Below are 22,578 nucleotides of genomic sequence, written 5' to 3'. Positions count from 1 at the left end.
CTACTTGGATCACATTTTCTACGATTTACGTACATTTACAATTCCTGATTAGTCCAACGCCTTCTACGATTATTCGCCCAAGGTACAGTATTCAATCGGTTCACTTTACGGTAACAATCAGAGAAATTTCTTAGAAACCTGTTTCGCTCATGTTGATGTTTTAGACGATGAACAACACAATTGTTTTCAGATTTGCGATACCAGGAAAACATGTTTTTCAAGAGGTGACACCTGCAGTGCGGAATAAATTTGCCCATCACTATTGCATTGCATACTATCAAACCCGTGAGAGCGATCGCCAGTGCAAGTGAGATGGATAGAATGGGAAGTGTCCTTCATTTCGCTCTAACTTTCCGTCGACTGGTACCAGGAGAGCATATTTTAAGAGGTGACACCTGGTACCAGCAGAGCAATATTTCATGAAACATTTAATGAGACATTTAATGAAATATTTCATGAGATATTTCATGAAGCTTTTCATGAAACATTTCATACTGGTACTATACATTCGGAAACTGGTAGTTTTCGAAGAAATTTTTCTCGACCAACGGGAAAGTTAGTGTTTAAATATTGCATACCTTTCGGAAATCCTGGTGCAATTTCGTTTATACTTTAAAGTCACAAAGTCGATATTCTTCTCTGCATTTAATTTATCACATAAAAACAAATGTTTTATATAACCAAGGAAGATATTTTTGATCAATTTTTTACCTTTTAGATTAATTTTTTTGCTATAAATGAACTCTGCTCAAGAATCGCACAATCGTCACAAATTTTTTGGGGCTCCCAACACGGCGAGGCTCTAGGCTTCCGCCTACTCCGCCTACCGTTTGATCCGCCGCTGCGTGAAGCTTTGCCGAGGGCCACTTTCGAAGTCTGTGAGCTAAGTGAAGTGAGTAAGAACCATAAATGCGCTTATGTGGCTGACCACCAACACTTATGGCAATTTGAGAGTAAAATTATATTACTCCGTCACTGATCTTAACAGCACTAAACAGCATTTCTAGTTCAACTCTACTAGTGAATTCGAATCAAAGGGGATCAGGAAATGGAATCCATTAGTCTACCAACAGACATCGCCATAACATTTCTCCAGCATGCTCTACATCGATCACTATTGCCCATCGCGATAGAATGCACCTGCCTGTTGTACGAAGATGCATAACGTCCAGAGCTCTCTTCAAATAGTTGATAACACACGACGAATGAAAAATCCAAGCTCGAAACGGTATCGATGTGTTTGTTCTTTTAAATAAATTACAATAAACAGTTCGAAGAATTTAAGGGCTTCGTTGCAGGGTTTTTTGTCCATTCCCGTGCGGTTCCCGTGCATTCCCGATCGAGATCGATAGCGGTTCGCCGCGTGAGCCACGTGTGTTTGATGATCTGTTTGCCTTCCGTTTCGTGCGCAAGCACGCACGTAATCCATCGATTACCACGATGTGTGAAGGAACGATTTCCAACCTCGACATTTCGAGATCGGGTTAGGTTGAAAGAGGAAAGACTTTGGAACCGTCTCCGACGCAGATGGAGAAGATAGTGGCGGCAGTTAACGAGCATTGGACGGGTCTTGATCAGCCGCCACGATAGCATCCAACTAGGGCTGACAGATGATTTTATTTTCCAATGAAACAACCAGAAGCTGTTTGTGTACGAACGACGTATATGATTCTAGCTGACACTTTGATAAGCTAAAGCCATAACTATAACAAAGGTGTCTGAATAAAGTTAAAAATTATTAAACGAAATATGTAGTATACTTATGCTTTACAGATCTTTAGCGGGATGTGCAGTAGATGCCCTCTAAGCGCAAAATTAACATTTATAATTATGAAATATATTTTTTATAGTCAGAAGAATATTATTAGATCAGCAATTCATCTAGCGATTACTTAATTTACACATCGCACGCATCTCTTCCTTCATCTCGGGTATTCTTGCGAGATCTCGTTCGGAAAATGCACCTCACATAGGACGTAGCCTTTCACCGTACGCGTCGGCAAAGCCGTGACCTGATGTTTATTTATTATTCCGTAATTTATTGTTTGATTTTGTTTGGATAATTAATTCACGGCAGCAGACATGAGCTAAGCATTTTCAGCATTTCCTTTTCCTTCGCTCTCTGTTGCGGCCTGCTCGCCTGCTAGATCTGTGCCACTTTTCTCTCACTTCGCTAATCGATGGGTTAAATTTTTCCTCATTCGGCGTGATGGTTCCACTGGAAGGAAAAGCGATACTTAATATGCTTCACGGCGGGGAGTTTTCGTTTCCAGCGGGGCGTAGTATTTATCTCTAAATGTTGCACGAATTAACAAGTATAAATCTACGATTGCAAACCGTAGTTCCGTAGGGCGAATTGTGGAAAACCGTGGTGTGGTAGACCGTTTAAATCACAGAAGGTGAAAGCGGATTAGAAAACCTCCCATCCTATTAAGCAAGGCGATGACAGGAGATAGACCACGTTTTTATTTATTTATTGTGCCGCTGGTCGGGGTGTATTGATTGCGAAATGGGAAAGCCTAAGATAACACTTTAAGAAGCTTTTCCAGCAGCACAAGTTTTAATTTTTCCATTTACCATGCTTTCCCATTTTAGGATCCTGTTTCATCGGAAACCAATCCGACAAAGCACTGCTAACGTTCGTGATTGTGCCACTGCTGTCGAGCTGGGTGATTGGTTCGGGGTACCTTTTCACCGCCTACCTGCGGAAGCGTTCGGCTGCACCACCCCTAGTACATAACCTGCCCGTCCACATACACGGTATGGGCAAGTTCCTGTTTATCTACACCGTCCCGAGTGCGGCCCTGTTGATGCTGATGTTCTACGAGTACGCGTGCCGGGAAAACTGGCTGCACCTACCACATCCGTCCCAGGACTCGGTACTGCCGCCACGGGCACCGCTGTGGCCGTTCTTGTTGCGTGCCTTCATTGAGCTGCTGGTGGGAGTGCTCGCGTCGGCCTGGGCTGTTGGGCCCCGAATCGTGGGCCTGTGCCGCGGTGGTGATGGTACTGGAAGTGGAGGTGTCGGCGGCAATGTGGGTGTCGGTGGACGGGGTGGTGCGGGTAAATTGTCAGCCGGGTCCGTCTACAAGCAGCCGGTCGGTCCGAAGCTGGGTGGGTTTGCGGGAGCACCTTCCACCTACTCGACGGCTTCGTACCAGACCGTTTGTCCCCAGAACTCGCTCGTATCGGTGTCGATCGGGAAGCTACCATCGGTACGGCACGCACGAAAGTATCCTTCCCATTCGCACATCAACCGAAAACCACGCAGCTACAAAATGTCAACGCAAACGATCAGTCTTACCGGCAACGAGACAGTTCTGTGAGGTGGTGTAGAAATGGAAAAGATGATAGGAGAGGAAGAAAAAAGAACCTTTATAAACACGCCATGGTGACAGAGACGGGAAAAAGATGGGTGTGTAAAGTTGTGATATTAATATTAAACTATTAAATTATTAAAAATGCTAAACCTCCACCTTCGGTACAGGATTTGGCTTCAAACGAATAAAGCAAAACACTGGGAGGGCGTAACTGTAAAGAAGAGAGTAGTAGTAGTAGAAAGTATTACCAGTAAACCGCGTAAAGAGACGAAGACGCTAGGGAAAACCTTACGAAATAGTAAATGAAGTAATTGCCTGCTTGAAATTACTTAAAAGAAACCAAGCCTGCTAGCGTTTAGCGTAGTACACAAAGAAAAACGGAAATGATCACACGATCATTTTAGTGTCGTTTTTGCGAAATGAGAAACGTTTAACGTAGTGATGCAGTCTAGAACGTACACGAGACCGAGGGTCTTGTTGGACCCTTTTGCATATCGGTCACACTTTACGATCATGTGATGAGCGTTTGTACAATGTCCAGGTTGCATTCTTTTATGTCTGCTGTAATTTAGTAGGTTGGATGTTAACGCTCAACGAACGCATCCTCACGCCCCACCAATTCCAGCGTCATCCTTGATTTGCGGTTCATTTTAAGGTTCATGAAATAAATTTCATGTTAAGCAAAAGATGTACCACAGGATAATCACTCGAGGGTTGGTCGTTTGTTGGTAACTTTTGCACCCAAGTCGCCAGACGGGCAAGTTGCACACATCTTTTCGGCTCCGGTAAATAACAAAAAGCAGTTGCAGCGTTCGAAACTCCGCAACGGCTTGCTCAACGGTGTCGTTTTGGTTAATGGTTCGCCAAAATATGATGCCCGCGGGAAATAGCATGCCTCCTGAATGCAAAACAAGTTTTGTGCACGCCGGCACGTGAACACTCTGTGCCTGTGTGTGTCGTTTTTCTTTGCTTTTCTTTGCGCCGTACGGTGCCCGTGTCGTGTCCCGTGGTGCATACGGAAAACGGCAAGTGCAGGGCGATAATAATTTAGTGTTTTGTGGCAATTTTCTCTTCGTCGCGATCGTGGCGTCAACATCGTCGATCATACGGTGATGGTTTCGGGTGTATTTGGCGGTTGTGGGCACTTTGCTTTTAGCACCATGTGCGCGGTCGGTTACCAGTTTGGTGCGTTGATGATGGTTTTGCTCGCAAAAATGCAATCGATTTTTGATTGGATTTTTTCCCCACTTATGCTGCGTCGCATGTTTTGGAACATGCTCCGACAGACGCAAACACCCTTTCGCCGATTTATGCAACCTTCAATGCGAATCCAGTTTTCTGGCTCGGTTTGCTTACATTCTCGTGTGTGTGTGCCTGTATGTTTAAGTTGTGTTGTTTTTTTATTGGGGAGTTTTGTCTTACCGTATAAAAATAACAACATAAAACAAGAAGCCATTTGTTTGGAAGCAATTCGATCACCACGGTGACGGTAACATGATCGTGAAAACTGTTCTTTACGAGGTGCTGAAGTGTGGTGAAGCCGTTAGTCTGTTTTTGTTTCTTTGCTCCTTAAAAAAAATGCTCCGGCGAACATTTAGCGTTCGTAAAAACGTCCTTTCAATTGAGAATATGAGAAAAGGATTAAAGAAAACAAGATCAGGCAATGAGCTGCAAACCGAGAATGCACTTTCGACCACAGGAAATGCTTACGTGTGAAAGTGTGATAGTTTTTTTTTTGGTTTTGCGGAAGATAAAAGCAGAGGGAAGAAAATCAATTTTCGGTGGTCATTTTCGATAACGAACAGCCGATGATAATGTGTGGCTATGAGCATAACCAGAGTGTTGTTTTTTTTTGTTCCCAATTCTATTTAAAATGAGTCGAAGGTATTTAAGCCAAGCTTGCAAAGGAGGGGTTATTCTAAAGAGTTATCTTATAAGATGCCGTTTAACAGACAGGTAGTCAGATTTTTGTCTGGGTGTGCAAATGCTTGCTTTCGATACAAACTTTAACGAATTGCCACAAACGTGAGCGTCGTTTATTTCGCAAAAACAAATAATAGTATTTAAGGATTGTGTGAAGAACATGAACAGGTTTGGCAAAGAAGAACAACGCCTAAGTGGTATCGTCTCGTAACGAGATTGAAATATTTATTAGCGGCAGTTGACTATGTAGAATCCCTTGGTTTTTCATTGTTTCGTGTAGTTGTAAGGCTTTCCCGCACCTTGCACTGTCCCAACGCAGGGACAATGCATGGTGCCCTGTGCCATTGCGATTTTGTTCGTAAAAATGCAAGGATTCCGCGGGTACTACGTCCACGGTGTTTATCTAGTTGTCTCAAACTCCAGAGTAGCATATCATTCAATCCGGGTTAACAGAGAATCCGGTAAGAACGATACAAAACGTAAAAGAAGCCTTGGAGTGTGTTGAGAACAGTACTGAATAAAGTTAATGAAATGCTGACAGTGTTAGAAACGTGACGGTAGTCTGTGCCTGTACAATGTTAGCCTGTAGCGTTTGCAATCATACTAATTCGTTTGTAAGTTGAAGAAAGAAGTGTTAGATGTACGATACGTATTTGTGTATGTAAAAAGTCAAGCTTAAGAAATTTACTATCGTAATAAAACTGTATGAAAGCTTATCTATCGTGTACTTGAGTGATACATGATTTAACTAGCGAATCGCTAATGTAAGGAAGATGGATGAAACGGAAAGCATCCTTCAGCTCGCTAAAACTTTCCGTCGGCTGGTACGAAATTCCATACAAATTAGCTATTTTCGGATTTCCGATACCAGGAGAGCATGTTTTTCAAGAGATGGCATCTGCAGGCGTGAAATAAATTTGCTCATCCCTTTTGCTTTGCATACTATCAAACCCGTGAGAGCTACTACGGTTTAAAATAATTCTAACGTTCTCTTTGGGTTAGCGCATAATTTTTGAACCAGTAGTTCATTGTTTTGCCGTCAGGTGGCAGTATAACAGATTGATGGCTGGGAAAACATCGCATGAAATGCACAATGGAACTTCCCAACAAACAATTCGAACTGGTTCGAGGCTCGAACAGGTCCGGTTCGAGCGTCGTTCGAGCCATTGTTCGAGCTCGCAAGGAAGACGCGTTCGAGCCTTTTCGATGAAAATCGAGCGGGACGTTTTACGAAAGCGCCATCTATTGTGCATTGCAGTAAACAATATTTAGGAAAAGATTTATAGATGCAAAATATTTGTAAAAATAATATTTATTTTATTATATGATGCTACCTACAACATAAAAGTATCTTTAGCATTTGGTCTGCTATTATTAAATTATTCGCTGCTCCATATATTGTGGTATTAATCTCCGATGTAGATATATGTAGTATTGTATCTTTTGAATCCGCTATCCGGTCACCCTTCTTTGAACCATAATGCACTTGAACCATAATGGCGCACGGCTGAAGAAAACAACAAAACCATCGTTGCGCGTTGTCTGGAAAAATATGTCCTTAATTAATGGGCAAGTTGTAACGAATGTTGATATCACCCACCGTATCCTGTGTTTGGCCGTGTCGCAATGTCCTTCCAACACATTCTTCATATAATTGTTATGATCCAGATGAAGAGCAGATCTATTATTGTGGCTCTTGTACACCGAAGCAGTCGCACGGCTTCTTTTGGATTCCATGTTGCACCTAGTACCGGATGATCCAAACAGAACACTGTTCTCAAAGAAACAATATTGGCACAAGTATTGTACGACATGTACACGTTATTTACTTACCACAGTATTCAGAAACAATACAGATCGAATATTTTATCACTAGCTAAAGATTGTTGCACAGATTTAACTAAAAGGATTACTTTTAGCAGAGGAGATGCTCTTTAATCACAGGTCAGGCTTTGTTTACATTTCTACTTCATCCAATCTGTCAAAGCGGTAATCACCGCAGACAAAATGCAAACAAGCCATGGAAAAAGATGAAGAAGAACAATAGATCGCACCAATTCGATCTTTTCGTGCGGGAGGAAATCAAAGACTCAAACCTTTGACGCAAATTTAGCCAAGATTCGGAACCAATCTTGCTGATTTAGCAGCGCGCAGAACCAAACGACGCTTGATTCGACCAAAAAGGCTCGGACAACGCTTAAAAAATCGTCGAATTGTTTGTTGGGTTGATTTATTCTATGTTTTTATTACTCTTCGTGCTGTGTACAAACTTTCGCAAACTGTATTAGGAATTATGTGAATTTTTCTGATCGCAATTCAGGGTAAATGATGCTTTATTATACACATAAAAATGATTTCCATAAATGCTAAAGGCCTGTTTTGGAATGGGTTATCCCACTGTGCAATGGCGCCAAAAATGAAACGTCAAACCGAACTGTTTTGATTACATTTATTTTGTGAGTGGAAAATTGTTGTTAAGCAGCGGTTTCCAATCGTTGCGTTCATTTGTGCACTTTTTGTATTGTGTTTTAGCGCTTGTGTATTATATCGCGATCGTACGATGAATCAATATCCGACGGAGGAGGAAGAGTTCGAGCTGGTGTACGGAGATGACCTCGAAGCAATGGAAGAAGTGGATGCTGATCCACCACCGGGAATGCGTATTGGTCCTTCTGTGCCAAGTACGCCCTCCAATGGCAACGTTAGCGTTGGCCCAAGAGCTTTAAGTTCCTGCTCCAACTATCAAACCCCGGGTTCGTTGACAACTATCGATGAAAGTCCGCTAGCTAGTCCAGCGTTGTCCATTATCACTCGTGGCAGTAGTACCGCTCATAAACGACTGTTCGATACACCTGGTCCGTCGTCCCGTATAGCGGGTAACGGCGCTGGCAAATATGGCCTTGCAGCATCAACACCCTTTCCTGGTTCAACTACCAATGCAAACGCTCTTGAAACATTGCAACAAATGGATGCTAATCCACGCAAACGTCGGCTTGAAGCTCTGTTTGGCGACATTCGGGATATCGAAGAGGAACCGTACGAGCAGTATATCTATTCTTCGCAGAAGAAGACAAAAACCGAAGAAGAGCAGGACATGGAATTGATTGAACGAATTTTGGAAGCACGAAAGCGGTACAATGCGGTGGCAAATCCATCCAAACCGTCGCTAATATCGCGGGCCGAAGCGTTACATCGGTTTAGGATGGATAATATTTCACTCGAACCTCCGAGGTACGTTCGTTTGTAGGGGGGCTAAGGAGAATGTAATTATTAATCATTTGCAATTCCAGATGGCCATCAATGACGGTAAAGAGGGATGACAAAACGTGCGTGTACGTTCGGTTTCATTCGGAGGATTTTGAAAAGAATCAAATCGATGAGATCAATTGCTCTAGGGGCGGTTACAATGGTTTGCTGGGAGCTGAGAAGGAACGGATATGGCAAGAGGCAAATGAGATAGTATGTTTAGATTATGATTATGGTCTGTATGAGCTACATAATTAATGTGTATTTTACTGTATTTCTTTAAGGTCGCCAAACGATTAACGGAGCCGGTCAATGCCATTACATCGCAAGCACCTGAGATGGAGGAAATTATTATACCAAGCGAAAGCAATGTGCTCTGGGTAGAGAAATATCGTCCCAGACGGTACATTGATCTGCTTTCCGACGAAACTACGAACCGAAACCTCCTCCAGTGGCTAAAACTGTGGGATAAAGCGGTATTTGGTCGGGAGCCGGTAAAAAAAGTAAAAGACACTAAAGTACAGTTTAGCAGCTTCAACAAAAAAACGGGTCGTTTCGAATCGAACGGTGGATGGGTTAAAGGAGCTCGTAAAGTTCGCTCAACGCTCAACACGGATTTGGATGAGCATGGGTGTCCGATACAGAAGATCGCCTTACTTTGTGGACCTCCCGGTTTGGGAAAAACAACTCTCGCACACACGATTGCTCGTCATGCGGGTTATGCCATTAGGGAGGTAAATGCGTCTGATGATCGTAGCCCGGATGCGTTCCGGTTAGTGCTAGAAAACGGCACGCAAATGAAATCAGTGCTGAACGAAGAAAACCGACCAAACTGTATTGTTCTGGATGAAATCGACGGTGCACCAGTGGCAGCGATTGAGTTTCTGCTGCGATTTATCGCCGGTAGCAATGGGACACCGAAAGCCAGCGGTCCTAAGAAGCCAAACAAAGCGGGTCGCGATAAGTCTGTCCTGAAGCGACCAATCATCTGCATTTGCAACGATATGTATGCACCAGCACTGCGGCAGCTGCGACAGGCAGCATATGTGGTCAACTTTCCACCAACAGAATGTGCCAGGCTTGCTGACCGGTAGGCAACAAAGCTTACAATCGATCCTTTACAGTTGAACATTTTTAATTGACTTTGTACTTGGTTTGCCGTAGGTTACTTGTGATCGCGAAAAAGGAACATATCACAACGGATCTTACGTCGATGCTGGCACTGGCGGAAAAGACTGGGAACGATGTGCGGGCATGTCTTTCGATGTTGCAGTTCTTTGCTTGTGCGAAGAAACCGATCCGGCTCACGGACGTGCTCAAGTGTAACGTTGGCCAGAAGGATCGCCATAAAGGACTGTTCAGCATATGGTCATCAATATTTCAGGTATGCAGTAGAATTGATTAACGATTTAAGATCGAAAATGTTTTTCTACTATTGACTATTTTGTAAGATTTGAAACCAGCCCACGCTTCTAACGCTCTCCATTCTTGTTAAAAGCGGAACGACTTGTCTGAGCTAGTGTAAGTGCATACACCTTCAAAGGAGATGGTGCTGATGGTTCGATTACCTTCAAGCCCGTTTGACGTCGTTGTTCCGTTTCCGTACTGCGACTGACGCGAGTCTGTGTGGTTTGTGGCTTACCGAGATAGATTTGCGTGGACTTTGAGATGGCACGACTCGACTCTAGCGTCTGAACGGAAGTCGTTTGTTTGGTGCGAATGTTCGCCAATCGGATTGCCTCACGCCGATAATCCCAAACGTTCCAGCGATACTCTCGGTCAATGTTGGACGGTACGGGATGAAGATCGGTTTGTACCTCCTGATCACAGGTAGTCGTTATCTTCATCTGAAAGCCTTCGCTACGAGGCGCGTTGTATGAGGACTGTAGTTTGTCATGTATGTTTAAAAGACAAATGAGTTGAATTTTCTTCCTTGCTGTTTCCACTATTTTGAAGAAGTATCTGTAAGAGGTGAATCACTACATGTCATAATCGTGATGTGGTTATTTCCATTTGATAAACTATACTTATTTGGATCCTCGTCGAAAAACGATATCGGTTCGGGAATGTTAAAGAGATAATGTTCTTTCTGCACACGACACACCCCGAGTTCGGTGCTTCCAGGCATAAGCAAACCCTTGCCTTCGGCTAAATGCCATAAGCAGAACTTGAGCAGTTGGATCTGTGAACAAACAGTTGAATACTACACACTGCACTATACCACTAAGAACCCACATTTTCACTTGCCTGCATATTTTCCTCATACGGAACAATTTCACAGTTGAGAGGATCGGGCAAAATGAATCGCTTCGAGCTGACTTTGTTTAACCGATCCACATCGGTTTGTATCTGGCTTTCACCTAGCAAACGATAGGCAAGGTCATCAAAACTCGCGCATCGCTCAGTGAGACTTGTCAGTGTGTTACTAATTTGATTCATTTCCGACAGGAGAAATATGAAATTTTGAAACTGCAACCAAACGCGTGTTAGCTCGGAAAATTTCGGCTGAAAAGAAACCGTTTCAATTAAACCGTGTTAGTAAAAACACCTTACAGTCTGGAGAACTGATCAAATGCGATCAAAAACTTACAAAAACCCGATCTGTTGGAATGGCTGTACGATATTGGACGGCTTCATGGATCCGCAACAGTTTCGCTTCGTACTCCTGCTTGCAGCCATCAATGCTCAACTTGATGGTGACCAGCTCATCTATGAGCTTCCGCGTATACACTTCGTGCTGGCGGTACATGGCGAGCAAGTCTTTGATGGTTTCGAAATCGTCCGCAGTAATGTTTTCAGGCAGCAGTATTATAATGGACCGGTTGCGCAAATCATACGCTATTGCTGCATTCAAAGCGCTTGTCAGCAGATTCACCTTGTCCATGATTTCGCAGAGCGTTATTTGAAGAATCGATTTCGTTGATTCGTGTGATTGGTCGATTATCTTTGGCACTGGAAGTGAATGGCATTGGTATAGTTTAACACGGTTCAACACACTTAGCAGCTCGCTTTACTTACAATCAGCCATCCCGTTGGCCGTATTTCCCGAGTGTTTGTTGAAAATACGGATACCGGCTACAATCTCCCGAATGTCTTTCAACGCCATCAGTCGATCCTTCCGATCGAGTGTTACAAACTTCGCCTTATCACTGCGCGACATCACCGAATTGAGTGCACGCATCGTTTCGGCCATAACGTCCTTACAGTCCGGATTGCCCAAACCCATGTTCATGACAATGTCTAGTATTACCTTGTTGAACACCTCGTCCTGTTCATCCTTCGTGATGACATCGTTGTCTATAATCTCCTTCGTCAGGGCGAACGTTTTGGCTTGCAGATTGCGTGCATGTTTCTCCACGATTTCTTCCTTGTCGAAGAAATTATCCAGGAAAAAGCACTGCATTCGGAGAGTGATCAGCGTTGGCGATCGATCGTCGGCTAGCAGATTGCAGCAAGCTTCAACGAAATCGTCGTGATTGCGCCGATCAGCACTGAGCGTTTCCATGAACAGTTCGTACTGTGGATCCATGCTCAGCAGATTCATGATGAAGTTGACCAGTGGCCGATCGTATCGAATGTTTCGACGCTCACAGTTCCGAAGGATTTCCTGCAGCAGAGGTGATAGAGCTGCATTCGGTTCAAAAAGGCGCACTCGTGGGGCGTTGATTAGTGCAGACATTTTTCAGTAGTTGAAAGGTGTAAAATCTGAAATTGGACACTGCTACGAAAGAAGCTCCGTGTTGTTGCCGGACCTGCAGAACTTTCCACACTGAAGCAAATGTTTTATCGGTAGCCAAGGTTAGGGGTTTCGAAGGAATTATGCATGGTTATGATGATATATTCCACCGTTGCTATGTCGCCAGGTGTTGCTATGGAATATTGTTTACAGCGAGCATGAGCACCGTCAACTTAAACCGTACGGGTTCGTGTTTGAAAACAGCTGACAGGCTAATAATAACGAATGGAATGGAATGTTCGACTGTTGCGTGACATGGTCACAGGTCGTTAACCGATGCACATGTCAATAAAACCCATGCCCTAGTTAATAAGAAGTACAACAAGTACTTCACCGTTCAAGTAGGATATCGATCAGTGGCGAAGCGTATGTTTCCACCCTTCAGGACGGCAAACAAAAGAAAAATGTTGCAAATAATGCTTAACGATGACTTCGGTTTGTTTATGTCATTATAATTGATTTCACAAAATTTATTACCCTTCAATCGTGGTTATCGAAATTTCCTTCCGACACGGAAACGTTCACAGGGATAAGAAAAATTGGTTCGAATGAATTACATCGTGAATTTGATGAAGAAAATGATCAACAGTGTTAGTTGTGGTGTTGCTAACTGGGTTATTAATTTAGTTCTTCTTTATTTTTAGATAACACGTCCGAAGAAAACGATCACAGTGGACCTTAATGCAACGGTTACGGAAATGGTTACGCTAACCGATATGTCAGCCTCGACACGAATGTCTACCGTGCTCCAGGTGGTAACCATGGCCGGTGATTATGAGCGCCTAATGCAGGGTGTTTATGAAAACTATCTGCATCAGAAAATGCCCGATGGGGACATGTGCGGTGTTGCAGAAGCAACGGAATGGTTTAGCTTCAACGATCGGTTACAGCGGACGCTAAACCAGCTACAGAACTACGCCATCTATCCATATCTGGCCTATGCTTTCGTTATGTGGCACTATCTGTTTGCAACGCTTTCTTGGCCAAAAATCAATTTTCCCACCAAGGGCTACGAGGTAAGTGCGAGTGAATGATGTCGCAAGATTAAGTGTTGAGGGAACTCTTTCGGAAGGACTCATTTCGTGGACTTTTGAAGGACTGGATCTCTCATTGTGTAACCATTCCGGCAGTGCGTTGCAGTTAGATATGCACTTGATGAAATATGGAGCAAGATAAAATTATACTTTCTATTACATCGGTTCCTTCATCGGATGCAAGGATTCCTTTGACATAATAGGCGATACAATTTTTCATCGTCATCGTTGTGTACCTGTTTTGTGTTGTTACATTTGAAAAGTATCTCTTAAAATAGCTCCTTGCTTGCATTCCCGTCCGTGGTGCTCGGCTGGATAAATGACAAAGCGTTCTGGTGTTTTATTAATTACTCTTCAGATTTTCCACCGAACGTCGCGTGATAGTAGGAGCGCGATCCTACTCTAAGGATGCAATCTAAATAGGAATCTCTAATTCCGTATGGCAACAGAATATGTAGAAAGAAACACGGAATAGGGTATGAATAACTCTGATCAAATTGATCACGCTTTTCGTCAAAATAATAGAACAAGTTATAAAATATGTTAGCCCAGGCCGTAATTAGGATTCATCCACTGTACCTCGCCTTAAACGTTGAACAGTAAACGTATATTTCAATTTTGGCCGCTCGTAAATATACTTTTCGGACAGTGTGTAACTCAACAACCCCTTACATGGTTAAACGCTAACGAGCAACAAACCAGGGCGTGAGGGAAAACACGCTCTCGCCTCACATGCTCAACCACAGGATAATGTCACGGTGTCAATTGAAGAATTGCTCCATCCGTCTGCACCCAACAGCAAAGGGTGGAACCCCGTCTGCAGCCATACTATCGACGTTATTACGGTCACGGCGTGATTGAGCTTTTCATTTCGAGTGCACACATCATCGTCACGTTTGCAAGCAGCATGGCCTCGAGCCTTGAAGAGAACGAACTTATACATGCACGAACTCCCTGGGCTGCAGGCTTGCTGAAAGAGGAAAAAATACGCCCGGGCTGAATGCAACCCAGGTTCGGCTGTGGATAGAACCGTACATGCTGCTTAATAGAATACACACAGTTTAAACATAATTTACACCATTTTAAATAATTCTTTTTGTACTTGCTTACTATCATCGGTTTTTGCTTGTTCCATCGTCGAGAATTGGGAGATGGAAAGGAGAAGCCGTTCTGGGGGAGGATGGTGTGATGAAGAGGTTACTCCTCCTCAAAAGCGACGATGTTGACACGGCGGAATAGCTCCAAGAGCGGCAACGACATGGCTTCGGCGTTAGTGAATGTGTGGTGGTAACAGGGTTCGCTATGTGCATTGAAACCCATTGGCCATTGGCGTTGTGGCGAGCATTTTCCCGTTGAAGAGATAATTAGAAAACCAGAACCTAAGCCTTCGTACGTGGATAAGTAAATAACGGCGGTAATGCGGTTTTCCCCTCTCACTGTACCCTGGCCACGTTTTTACATCTTTATATCCTAGGTACCTTTTACCACTATCTCTCACGGTTTTAATTGAGCTAGTAAATTTGTCGCTAGCATGTAACAAGGATGTACATTTCTTCCGAAAAAATCCATCAAACGCCTTTTAGCTCGCATTATTGCCATTCCTTTGGGACTGCTGCTGTCACAGTGTCACAGTGTTACCACTGTTTTTGGAGAACCTGTTACACTAATGAGTCTTGCTTTTGGGGGCAGAAAATCTCACGTGCTCCACAAGACAAGGTGGTGTCAACAAGACAAGATTGCGCTTTGAGTATTGAAAAGAGACGTGTTTGTTACTGTACACACCTTTTGAGCAGAGTACTTCATCACGGTCGACATTTTTTTAGATAATACCTACGGAAATGCACGAACCATAGCCTTGCGACCGGTAAAAAAGAGAATGCACATCTTTGCCACCATCACTGTGAAGAATTTCGTTTATGGTTTGTTAACGTTGTGTTTTTTGGTTTAAAATATTCGTTTTTTTAATGAAAAGGAAATTAATTCCCACTTGAATCACGGCCCTTCAGCGGGGGCGCTGGCTGCTCGTTAGCGGCCAGAGTGCGGATAAATTAGGAGCGTAGATGAAGAGGCAAATATACGCGCATAAGTACATGGTCACACACAAAAACAAATCACAAAAAAGAACGCTACCCGGCCTCAATACAGGGACGGGAATAAAAGAAACCTATTTGCCCGCGCTTATGTACGTGTAGGAGCCCCAAAATGGAGGAAACAAATTTATCCGAGCCTTTGACCAGAAAGAGGGAGAAAGAGAGACCTTTTCGCGGATGAAGTTTTTGCGAGTGTTTTTTCATGAAATGATTCTATTAATTATTCAATATTAATTTACCCTTTATTTTTTGTTTCTCGAATCGCGCTATCACCTTCTTCGGTCGGTGGAACAATGAGGAGGTAAAAAATGTACGAAGCGGGCAAGCAAGACTAAAAATAAGCCCCGAAGAGATGAACTGTTTTCTCACAGATTTCCGCTTTCATTCGCATGTTTTTGTTCCTTTATTAGGCTTATCAGCACAAAAGGGTACGATCGGATTGGCTTCCTATCGGGGAGGCATCAACCAAATTGTGTTGGAAAATTTATGTAATTTTTCTTTTTGCCCTCCCCTTTGATTGTACTTTCGACTTGTTGGACACTAGATTTTCTCATTTTTCGATCCCGGATGGGATCCATCTTTCATTATGAATTATGTTTACTTTTTTGCATACTTGAGAGCGTGTTTCGGATCCCTGAGTAACATTGCTTCACAGGCCTTTTCTAACGCTTAGGAAATGATTGTAATTTGATATGTTTCAGCACTCGCAAAAACTAGCCAGCACGAAGCTTATACTAGCCGGACTACGGAAAGGACTATCGGCTCACTTGAAAGGAATCGGCGAAGGTGCAACAGTTCTAATCGATACGATACCGATGCTGAAGCGTGTCATCAATCCGTCACTGCGTTCCGTTTCCCTGCAGCTTTTGTCGCACAAGTAAGTGGATTAGGAACCTTAGGTTCGAGAAAATAAATCCCCGCGATTGCTTGCAAATGTCTCATTGATTTGTTTTCCTTATTTATTTGCAGAGAAAAGACTGATCTCACACACACGGTGGAAGTGATGGCTGATTTTGGGCTGAACTACATCCAACTCAAGACGCCCGAAGGAACGTACCAGTACCAGCTGAATCCGGACCTTGATCAGCTGTGCAGGTTCGGTGGAACTGCCGGCCAAGGCTCCACCTATTTTGGCAAGCAGATCGTCGCACGTGAAGTTGAGTTGGAGCAAATGCGCCGAGCACAACCGAAGCTGTTGGAAAACGGAAAGAACGGTCGTACTGGCACAAGCTCCTGCGGCACGAAAGCCAGCACCGGCAAAGTTGTGTCAAATGGTGGGCACAAAGAGAATACGGTACCAGCGACAAGGAAGGGCCAAGAAGCCTCAAAGTCGTTTCCCGAGCTACCAAATCATCTGCGCACACTGAAACCGAAGCAAATTGTGCAGAAAACGAAGCAGGTGGTAAGTGAAAATCCATTTCGTTGCATTACCATTCAAATGTCTCGTACAAACCATGGTATCGGGATAACGGCGCCAATCCATACGACGACGGTGCGACGAACGATACTTTTGGTGGTGTTTTTCGAAAGGTGCAAACAAAAGAAAGCGCCATAAAATCTATTACCTGGTTCAATTTATATGGAAAAGATGATTGGAAATTGAGTGCAATCAATCTTTTGGAGCGTTGGTTCGTTCGTATTGCCAAATGTTTCCCGCAGAAATCCGGCCGCACGGAACGGAACGGTACTTGTGTACAATGGATCAAGTACAATGAAATTGAAATCAAGCCGTTTGAGCAATTTAGTTGCTGTAGGACAATACCTTATAATGATTGTTTAAGGAAGTTTGATGAGGTTCGTTGTTGAATGGAATAATTTATCTACGTTTGAATCATAAAATTGATGAGTTTGAAAGATGTGCCGTACTGCCTCGAGGCATTTTCGGTATGATGGTTAAATAAATATACTTGTTTCTCACTTCTTGCTATGAACAGCGCTTAATAACGTGCGCTAGTCGAAAGCTTGTGTTTATAAAAATTGTTTTATCGATCATGTTTTTAACAGTAAAGGATAACTAATATTCTTTTCGTATATTGAAGGACGATAACAAAAGGAACGCTCTACTCCCCGCAATTGCAACTACCCTATGACTACGTACGTAACACGTGTATTACGTATCCTATTTCCATGCATGGATTCATTATTCTATCGCATTTCGAAACACTGATGTATCGTGCTGTTATGCGTGTTTTTATTTGTTTTCTTTTATGATTTCATCAAAGTTTCCATCGTTGCATAAACAATACCTGAGCTATATTTTGGAATTCGGTATGTTTTTGTCACAATCCTGGATTGATACATTTTGTTTTAAACATTGAAGGGAAAAATTGGTTTCATAGAAGGAAGGTAAGAAGAAACCTTGTTTAGTAGTATTTTCCAATATAAGTTAAACTAACGAATGGAGCCTGAATAGTCCTCATATACGGCATCGCTTTAGTCTTTTCTTCTACACTTTGTGACCAATTTATACTTGGAAATTCGCATCAATTTCCTTGGACGCGCATGCCAAGACAAGAAGGTGTGCCCGTAAAATATATTCATCCAGAATCAGTGGATGAACGGATACACACCCCAGTGGGATGCGATGTTCCTATACCTTGCCGTCACCGAGGCTGCTGCAGTCGGGGCAACAACAAAAAATAAAAACGAACCACTCACCCATGGCAAGTATGTGTGTGTGCGGAGGTTTGTGGACACAGGGGATTGTGGGTGTGATGCAGCAAAATAAATAAAATAAAGCATTCAATATAATACCTTTCCCATGTACTACTTGCTACCCCCTTATCGTCACATGCATTGCGTTCGAGATGCTGCACGAGTGAGAACGGTTTCGATCAACCGTTCTTGTTGGTACCCGTTTCCTTGAGTGGAAAATGGAAAGAAGCCCAAACAGGGCAGGAATTACGTTCCGTCATCCGCGTTCGCCTACATAAGCGCCAGCGTAGAAACATGGCGCCTCCGAAGGCACACGCTTCAGAGCGGCAAGGGTAAAATGAAAAATTGTACACAATTTTCGATACATTTGCCACCTCCTTGTCTGGTCGTCCATTTTGGGTTCCTGCTCGTTTGGATGATAAGTTTCGGAAGGGTTGCCAGTGTGCGTTTGTGTGGATGGTTTCACAAAGAAAGCAGCAGAACTTGATCCTGCTAGCGTTTCTTTATTTTTGCTTCCGATAGGCTAGAACCAAGAACTACTCGTATGGTTGTGGTAGTCAAGGAAAAGGCGCAGAGGTGATGCTGGAGAGGGTAATTTAGAGTTATGCCATCAAGGATCAATTTGAGATGTATTTTTTTATTATTCAGATTGATTGCATACATTCCATCGTTTCGGATGCTACCCCTTTTTCGTTCATGTATCCTCGAAAACGCTTTATCATGGCGTAAATTTTTTTACTGTTTTTTTTCATTTATTTTGCCGAATTTCGTGACTAAAGCATGTTTTTCTTTCGTTTAGAATATAGTTGTTTTTATTCTGCAATTACATGGATTGATCTTTACTATAGTTATTGGGTAATTTAGGATGTTTAGAGTTAGGGTTTTTGTATAATTTATTATTATTAATTTACTTTTGTGGGAGATTACCTACTGTACACAATACACTTTTTGTTCCGGAATGTTTGACGAAATAATAGCAAGAGTCACTAGAATCCGGAATGGAATCCGCTGATGGGTTATCCGTCACAACCCGTGATAAGCAAAATTGTAATTGATCGTTTAGGCCATGTGAAAATACTGATTATCATTCATTTTTGACTGAATTTTATCATTTATCGATAGAAACTGTGTAACATTTCTTGTTCGTCCGTTTTTTTCCTAATCAACAATCGTAAGAGCAGTAGCAACACCATCACCAATAATAAAGGCTAATGCATAACATCATTTACTGCCCAGCATGGTGATGCCATCATCTTCAATCACCTACCTCTGGGTCCTGCCCTTTGAAATGTGCTTCGTTTGCATGCGCTGCTAGTACTACACAGCGGGACAACCGAACCGGATACCATTAGAGGATTTATTATTTGCCAGTGACCCAATCTGTGTGTTCGGGTGGAGTTTTCCGTACACGCTGACGTAGAAACCGTCCGCACCGGAAGAATTGATGTGTGTTTGTGTGTATTTTTCTGCCAGTGGTACGAAAAAAGCACATTTGCGTTAGCTGAATGCTTAATAAAAATAAGATCATTTGCCCCAGCAGGGCAGCGGATCGAAGCGGATGGGACGGCAGGAAAACAAATTTCTCGTTTTGGCAACACCCCGTTCTGAAAAGGGATGGACGCGGCGTACGTGTCGCGCCAGTGGGTCGCAAACGTAATCGTTGTTCCGTGAAGATAGGGAATATTATATTATTCCCCTGTAACCTCATGTCCCGCCGTTTGTGTTTTCGTTTCTTCTAGCAATGTTTTTTTGTCCACTAGGTGGTGAATGGAACCGGCCAAGGATTCTAGTGGCCACCCGGTGAGTTTGCGTAGCACTTGCTTCTTTCGTAATCCAAGCATCACATCATTCCGAACGGACGGACGGTGTGTGGGTCCAAGATGCTGAATGGAAAGGAATACCGAAGCAATAGAAGAACCAACGTCCGTAGAACGTAAATCTTGTACTGTCCGCGTTGGGATGGGAGTTTTTTTTCCGTAGTCCTACTCTTCTTATAGCTTCGAATGCGAATGTGTTTGCTTTCGACCGGAAGTGTACGGGCCGGCTGAGTGGTCAGGTTCCATTTATGGATGGTGTCAGGATCGTTAAGGATGTCTTTATACGTGTAATTACATAAACGGAAACTCGTTCGTACGGGATCATTTGGAACGCGTTAGGGACGATAGAATGGTACTGATTTTTATATAAACTTATCACCGCATAGCAGCTTCAACATATAATTTATACCATTTCCTATTAGTATTTAGTTGTATAATCAAATTGAGAATTAGTTTAAGAAAATATTTGACTTCATTGTTCTCTTGTAAGTGTAAAATTTTTGTGTCGAAATCATCTAGAATTAGTATTTGGCTAGATGAAGGGTAATTTTTAAAACTGTTCCTAAGTGCTATGAAATCAAAAGATAAACATCAACTCAATCGAACCGATTTACCCGTCGCATTGAGAGCGAAGATGCATTAGAGTAAAAGCTGTGCGGTTGATTATGGAGGTGGGAAAGGCAATTTTTCTTATCCTTATTTCCTTCACGGTGGTTCACAGCTTCACTAGCATCATGCAGTACCATCAGCCCCGAAGAAAGATGGCCCCGGACGGTGGCGGGGTGAACCATAAAGGGGCAATAAAAGTAATCATCCCTCCTTGCTTGCTGGACTTCCGTTTATCAGGGCTATGTTTAGCTTGTTCTCGTTTTATTTGAGTATCCTAGCAAGACTGGCTTCCAGGGGAAGATGGTCCGTACCGTTGCTTTGCGAGATCCACTAGCCTACCGGAAGTTGATGGTTCGCTTTGTATGGCGAAAGGAACAAACCGTACGAACGTACAAAGCGCGCTCAAATCACGCAACATGTGCACACACTAGCGGGCAAGAACGGTAGAAGGTGCGGAGGTGCAACCTAAACGAGAAGGTTAGCCTCGAATCTAGCCAAACGCTTCAGTGAGAGACACATAATAACCCAACCGAACGGCGAACCGCAACTGGAGCCGAAATATTCGCTCGAACGTAATTCAGTGTGTTAAACAATTTTCCGAGTAACGGAAACCCAAACGAAGGGAAATTCAGTTGATTTATTTTTATTGTATCTTAACGATGTAGATGCCCCGGGTACTGCAAGACGATCGGGATTGCATTGACGTAAGTGGCAACTGATGGGAATTCTGAAGGAAGCTTATAATCCAAACCAGCTAGAATGAATGAGACTTTTGGGGGTAAATGGTGTATCGGTTTCTCGCTTTATTTAGTGCACTGAGCATGATCTGATGCAGTGGAAGTTATATTTCATGCTGGGCACTAAGTTTTTTCTCTAAGACTTAGGTTTCTCTGCACTAAGAGAAATTTGCTCCTATGAATACAGAAATTTGCTTCGGTGGAACACTTTTCAGTCATAAATTTAACCTTGTATGGGTTTATCCTCGGTTGGTTGGTGCCTGGTTACTGAAATTTCGCATGTGAAAAAAGTTTATTTTCCTAAAGCCACACAGAACTTTACGATACTGAAGCGTTTTTTTAATCAAAGTTTCCATTCGAATGTCTCGAACATGAAGCAATTGCACGTAAACATATATTTTCCGATTGAATTGCACCATTTATATTGTTTAAGTTCAAATTATATGTCAATTTGCGGCAACTTACGTCAATCCCCCGGAGAAAAATCGCATCGAAATAGAACTTGCACTGGTGTGGGAATCCACTGACCCATGGACGGTCATTGTTTATTTGTTTGGTAAATCGAGTAGGATGATCCGAGGGGTTTTTATCCACCCCTCTTATGTTTATCCTCCCATGTCGTCTAACTTTATTCTTCTTCGAAAATATAAACTGTTTATATTGGGATCGTTCGCCCACCGCTAGCTTTCGTATAACGTTGACCTTTGCTATAATCTCTGCAAATTTGTCTCAATCCTTTTCCTCTTTTTTGTGCATTTGCCCAGGTTTCAAAGGACTTTTTCGGTCGACTCTCCACGAAGGAAACGGTGCTGTCGGTGAAGGAGGGTAAGTTGAACGTGTGACAAATCAAATTGTTTATGTGTCTGGAGATCGTTCGGTTGCAAGATAGAACGGCCAATGTTTGCTCGAAGCCAAATATTGGTTTTAATATTTTTTTTCTTCACGAGTTCACAAGTCAAAAGCTGCAACTTTTTTCTACTCCCTATTGCTGTTGGTATGGTTGAATTATTTTCATTACTTTATCCACACTTTTAGAAACAATTGTTTTGAATCGAGCCCAAACAAAATGCGATTAACAAACAGAAATATTGTGCGTTCCGTTTTCTTTCCGTAGGTGGAACTGACGCGATTGTAAAAAGCCCTATTTGGTACCGATACAAAGAAGGATACAACAACGCAGTACGTAAAGATGTTACATTAAAAGACTTAATGTGAAATTAAATAATTAAATAATTTAATAAAACAATTTAAATGTAATCTAAATCGGTTATTGTACAGGGTGTTTTTGTTCAGATGGATAGATTAAACAATTTGTATGTTATAAAGATATAAGGACGTAAATTAAAAATAAACAGCTATATCTTCTGGTTAAGCTTATATCTAATGGTAGCTTATCTTTTCATTATTTAAT

At 42.7% G+C, this 22,578-nt stretch overlaps 3 protein-coding genes across 3 annotated transcripts in view; 2 read left to right on the top strand and 1 right to left on the bottom strand.

Annotated features, from left to right (window-relative positions):
• LOC128301558 (frizzled-4) overlaps positions 1 to 5,930 on the top strand; it is a 35,578-nt gene extending 29,648 nt beyond the window's left edge. The window contains exon 3 of the mRNA XM_053038108.1: positions 2,596 to 5,930. Within this exon, the coding sequence (XP_052894068.1) occupies positions 2,596 to 3,326 (731 nt within the window). The 3' untranslated portion in view covers positions 3,327 to 5,930. The remainder of the gene's footprint in view (positions 1 to 2,595) is intronic.
• A 1,873-nt stretch (positions 5,931 to 7,803) lies between these two features.
• Positions 7,804 to 22,420, top strand: LOC128303148 (chromosome transmission fidelity protein 18 homolog). Its single transcript, XM_053040008.1, has 9 exons — positions 7,804 to 8,474; positions 8,534 to 8,702; positions 8,774 to 9,579; positions 9,654 to 9,873; positions 12,870 to 13,241; positions 16,051 to 16,226; positions 16,319 to 16,751; positions 21,932 to 21,992; positions 22,282 to 22,420. The coding sequence occupies exons 1-9, from the start codon at positions 7,804 to 7,806 to the stop codon at positions 22,380 to 22,382; spliced, it is 3,009 nt and encodes a 1,002-aa protein (XP_052895968.1). The 3' UTR covers positions 22,383 to 22,420.
• On the bottom strand, positions 9,962 to 12,168 carry LOC128303149 (cilia- and flagella-associated protein 206). The gene is made up of 5 exons (XM_053040009.1): positions 11,508 to 12,168; positions 11,080 to 11,441; positions 10,737 to 10,994; positions 10,517 to 10,671; positions 9,962 to 10,451 (listed from the first exon to the last, which is right to left on the bottom strand). Exons 1-5 carry the CDS (start codon positions 12,166 to 12,168, stop codon positions 9,962 to 9,964), a joined length of 1,926 nt encoding a protein of 641 aa, XP_052895969.1.
• Positions 22,421 to 22,578: the final 158 nt, after the last annotated feature.

This window comes from Anopheles moucheti, chromosome 3 (genome assembly GCF_943734755.1).
Source record: "Anopheles moucheti chromosome 3, idAnoMoucSN_F20_07, whole genome shotgun sequence".
NCBI lineage: Eukaryota > Metazoa > Arthropoda > Insecta > Diptera > Culicidae > Anopheles > Anopheles moucheti.
The sequence above is the reverse complement of the archived record's forward strand: the minus strand, read 5'-3'. Positions and strand labels throughout refer to the sequence as shown.

Coding starts and splice junctions, on each gene's coding strand:
- LOC128303148 (XM_053040008.1), top strand. CDS start 7,804: ATGAATCAATATCCGACGGAGGAGGAAGAGTTCGAGCTGGTGTACGGA. Junction 8,703..8,773: donor GGCAAGAGGCAAATGAGATA/GTATGTTTAGAT, acceptor TATTTCTTTAAG/GTCGCCAAACGATTAACGGA. Junction 16,227..16,318: donor CTGCAGCTTTTGTCGCACAA/GTAAGTGGATTA, acceptor ATTTATTTGCAG/AGAAAAGACTGATCTCACAC.
- LOC128303149 (XM_053040009.1), bottom strand. CDS start 12,168: ATGTCTGCACTAATCAACGCCCCACGAGTGCGCCTTTTTGAACCGAAT. Junction 10,995..11,079: donor TTCCAACAGATCGGGTTTTT/GTAAGTTTTTGA, acceptor GTTTCTTTTCAG/CCGAAATTTTCCGAGCTAAC. Junction 10,452..10,516: donor TTCGACGAGGATCCAAATAA/GTATAGTTTATC, acceptor CACCTCTTACAG/ATACTTCTTCAAAATAGTGG.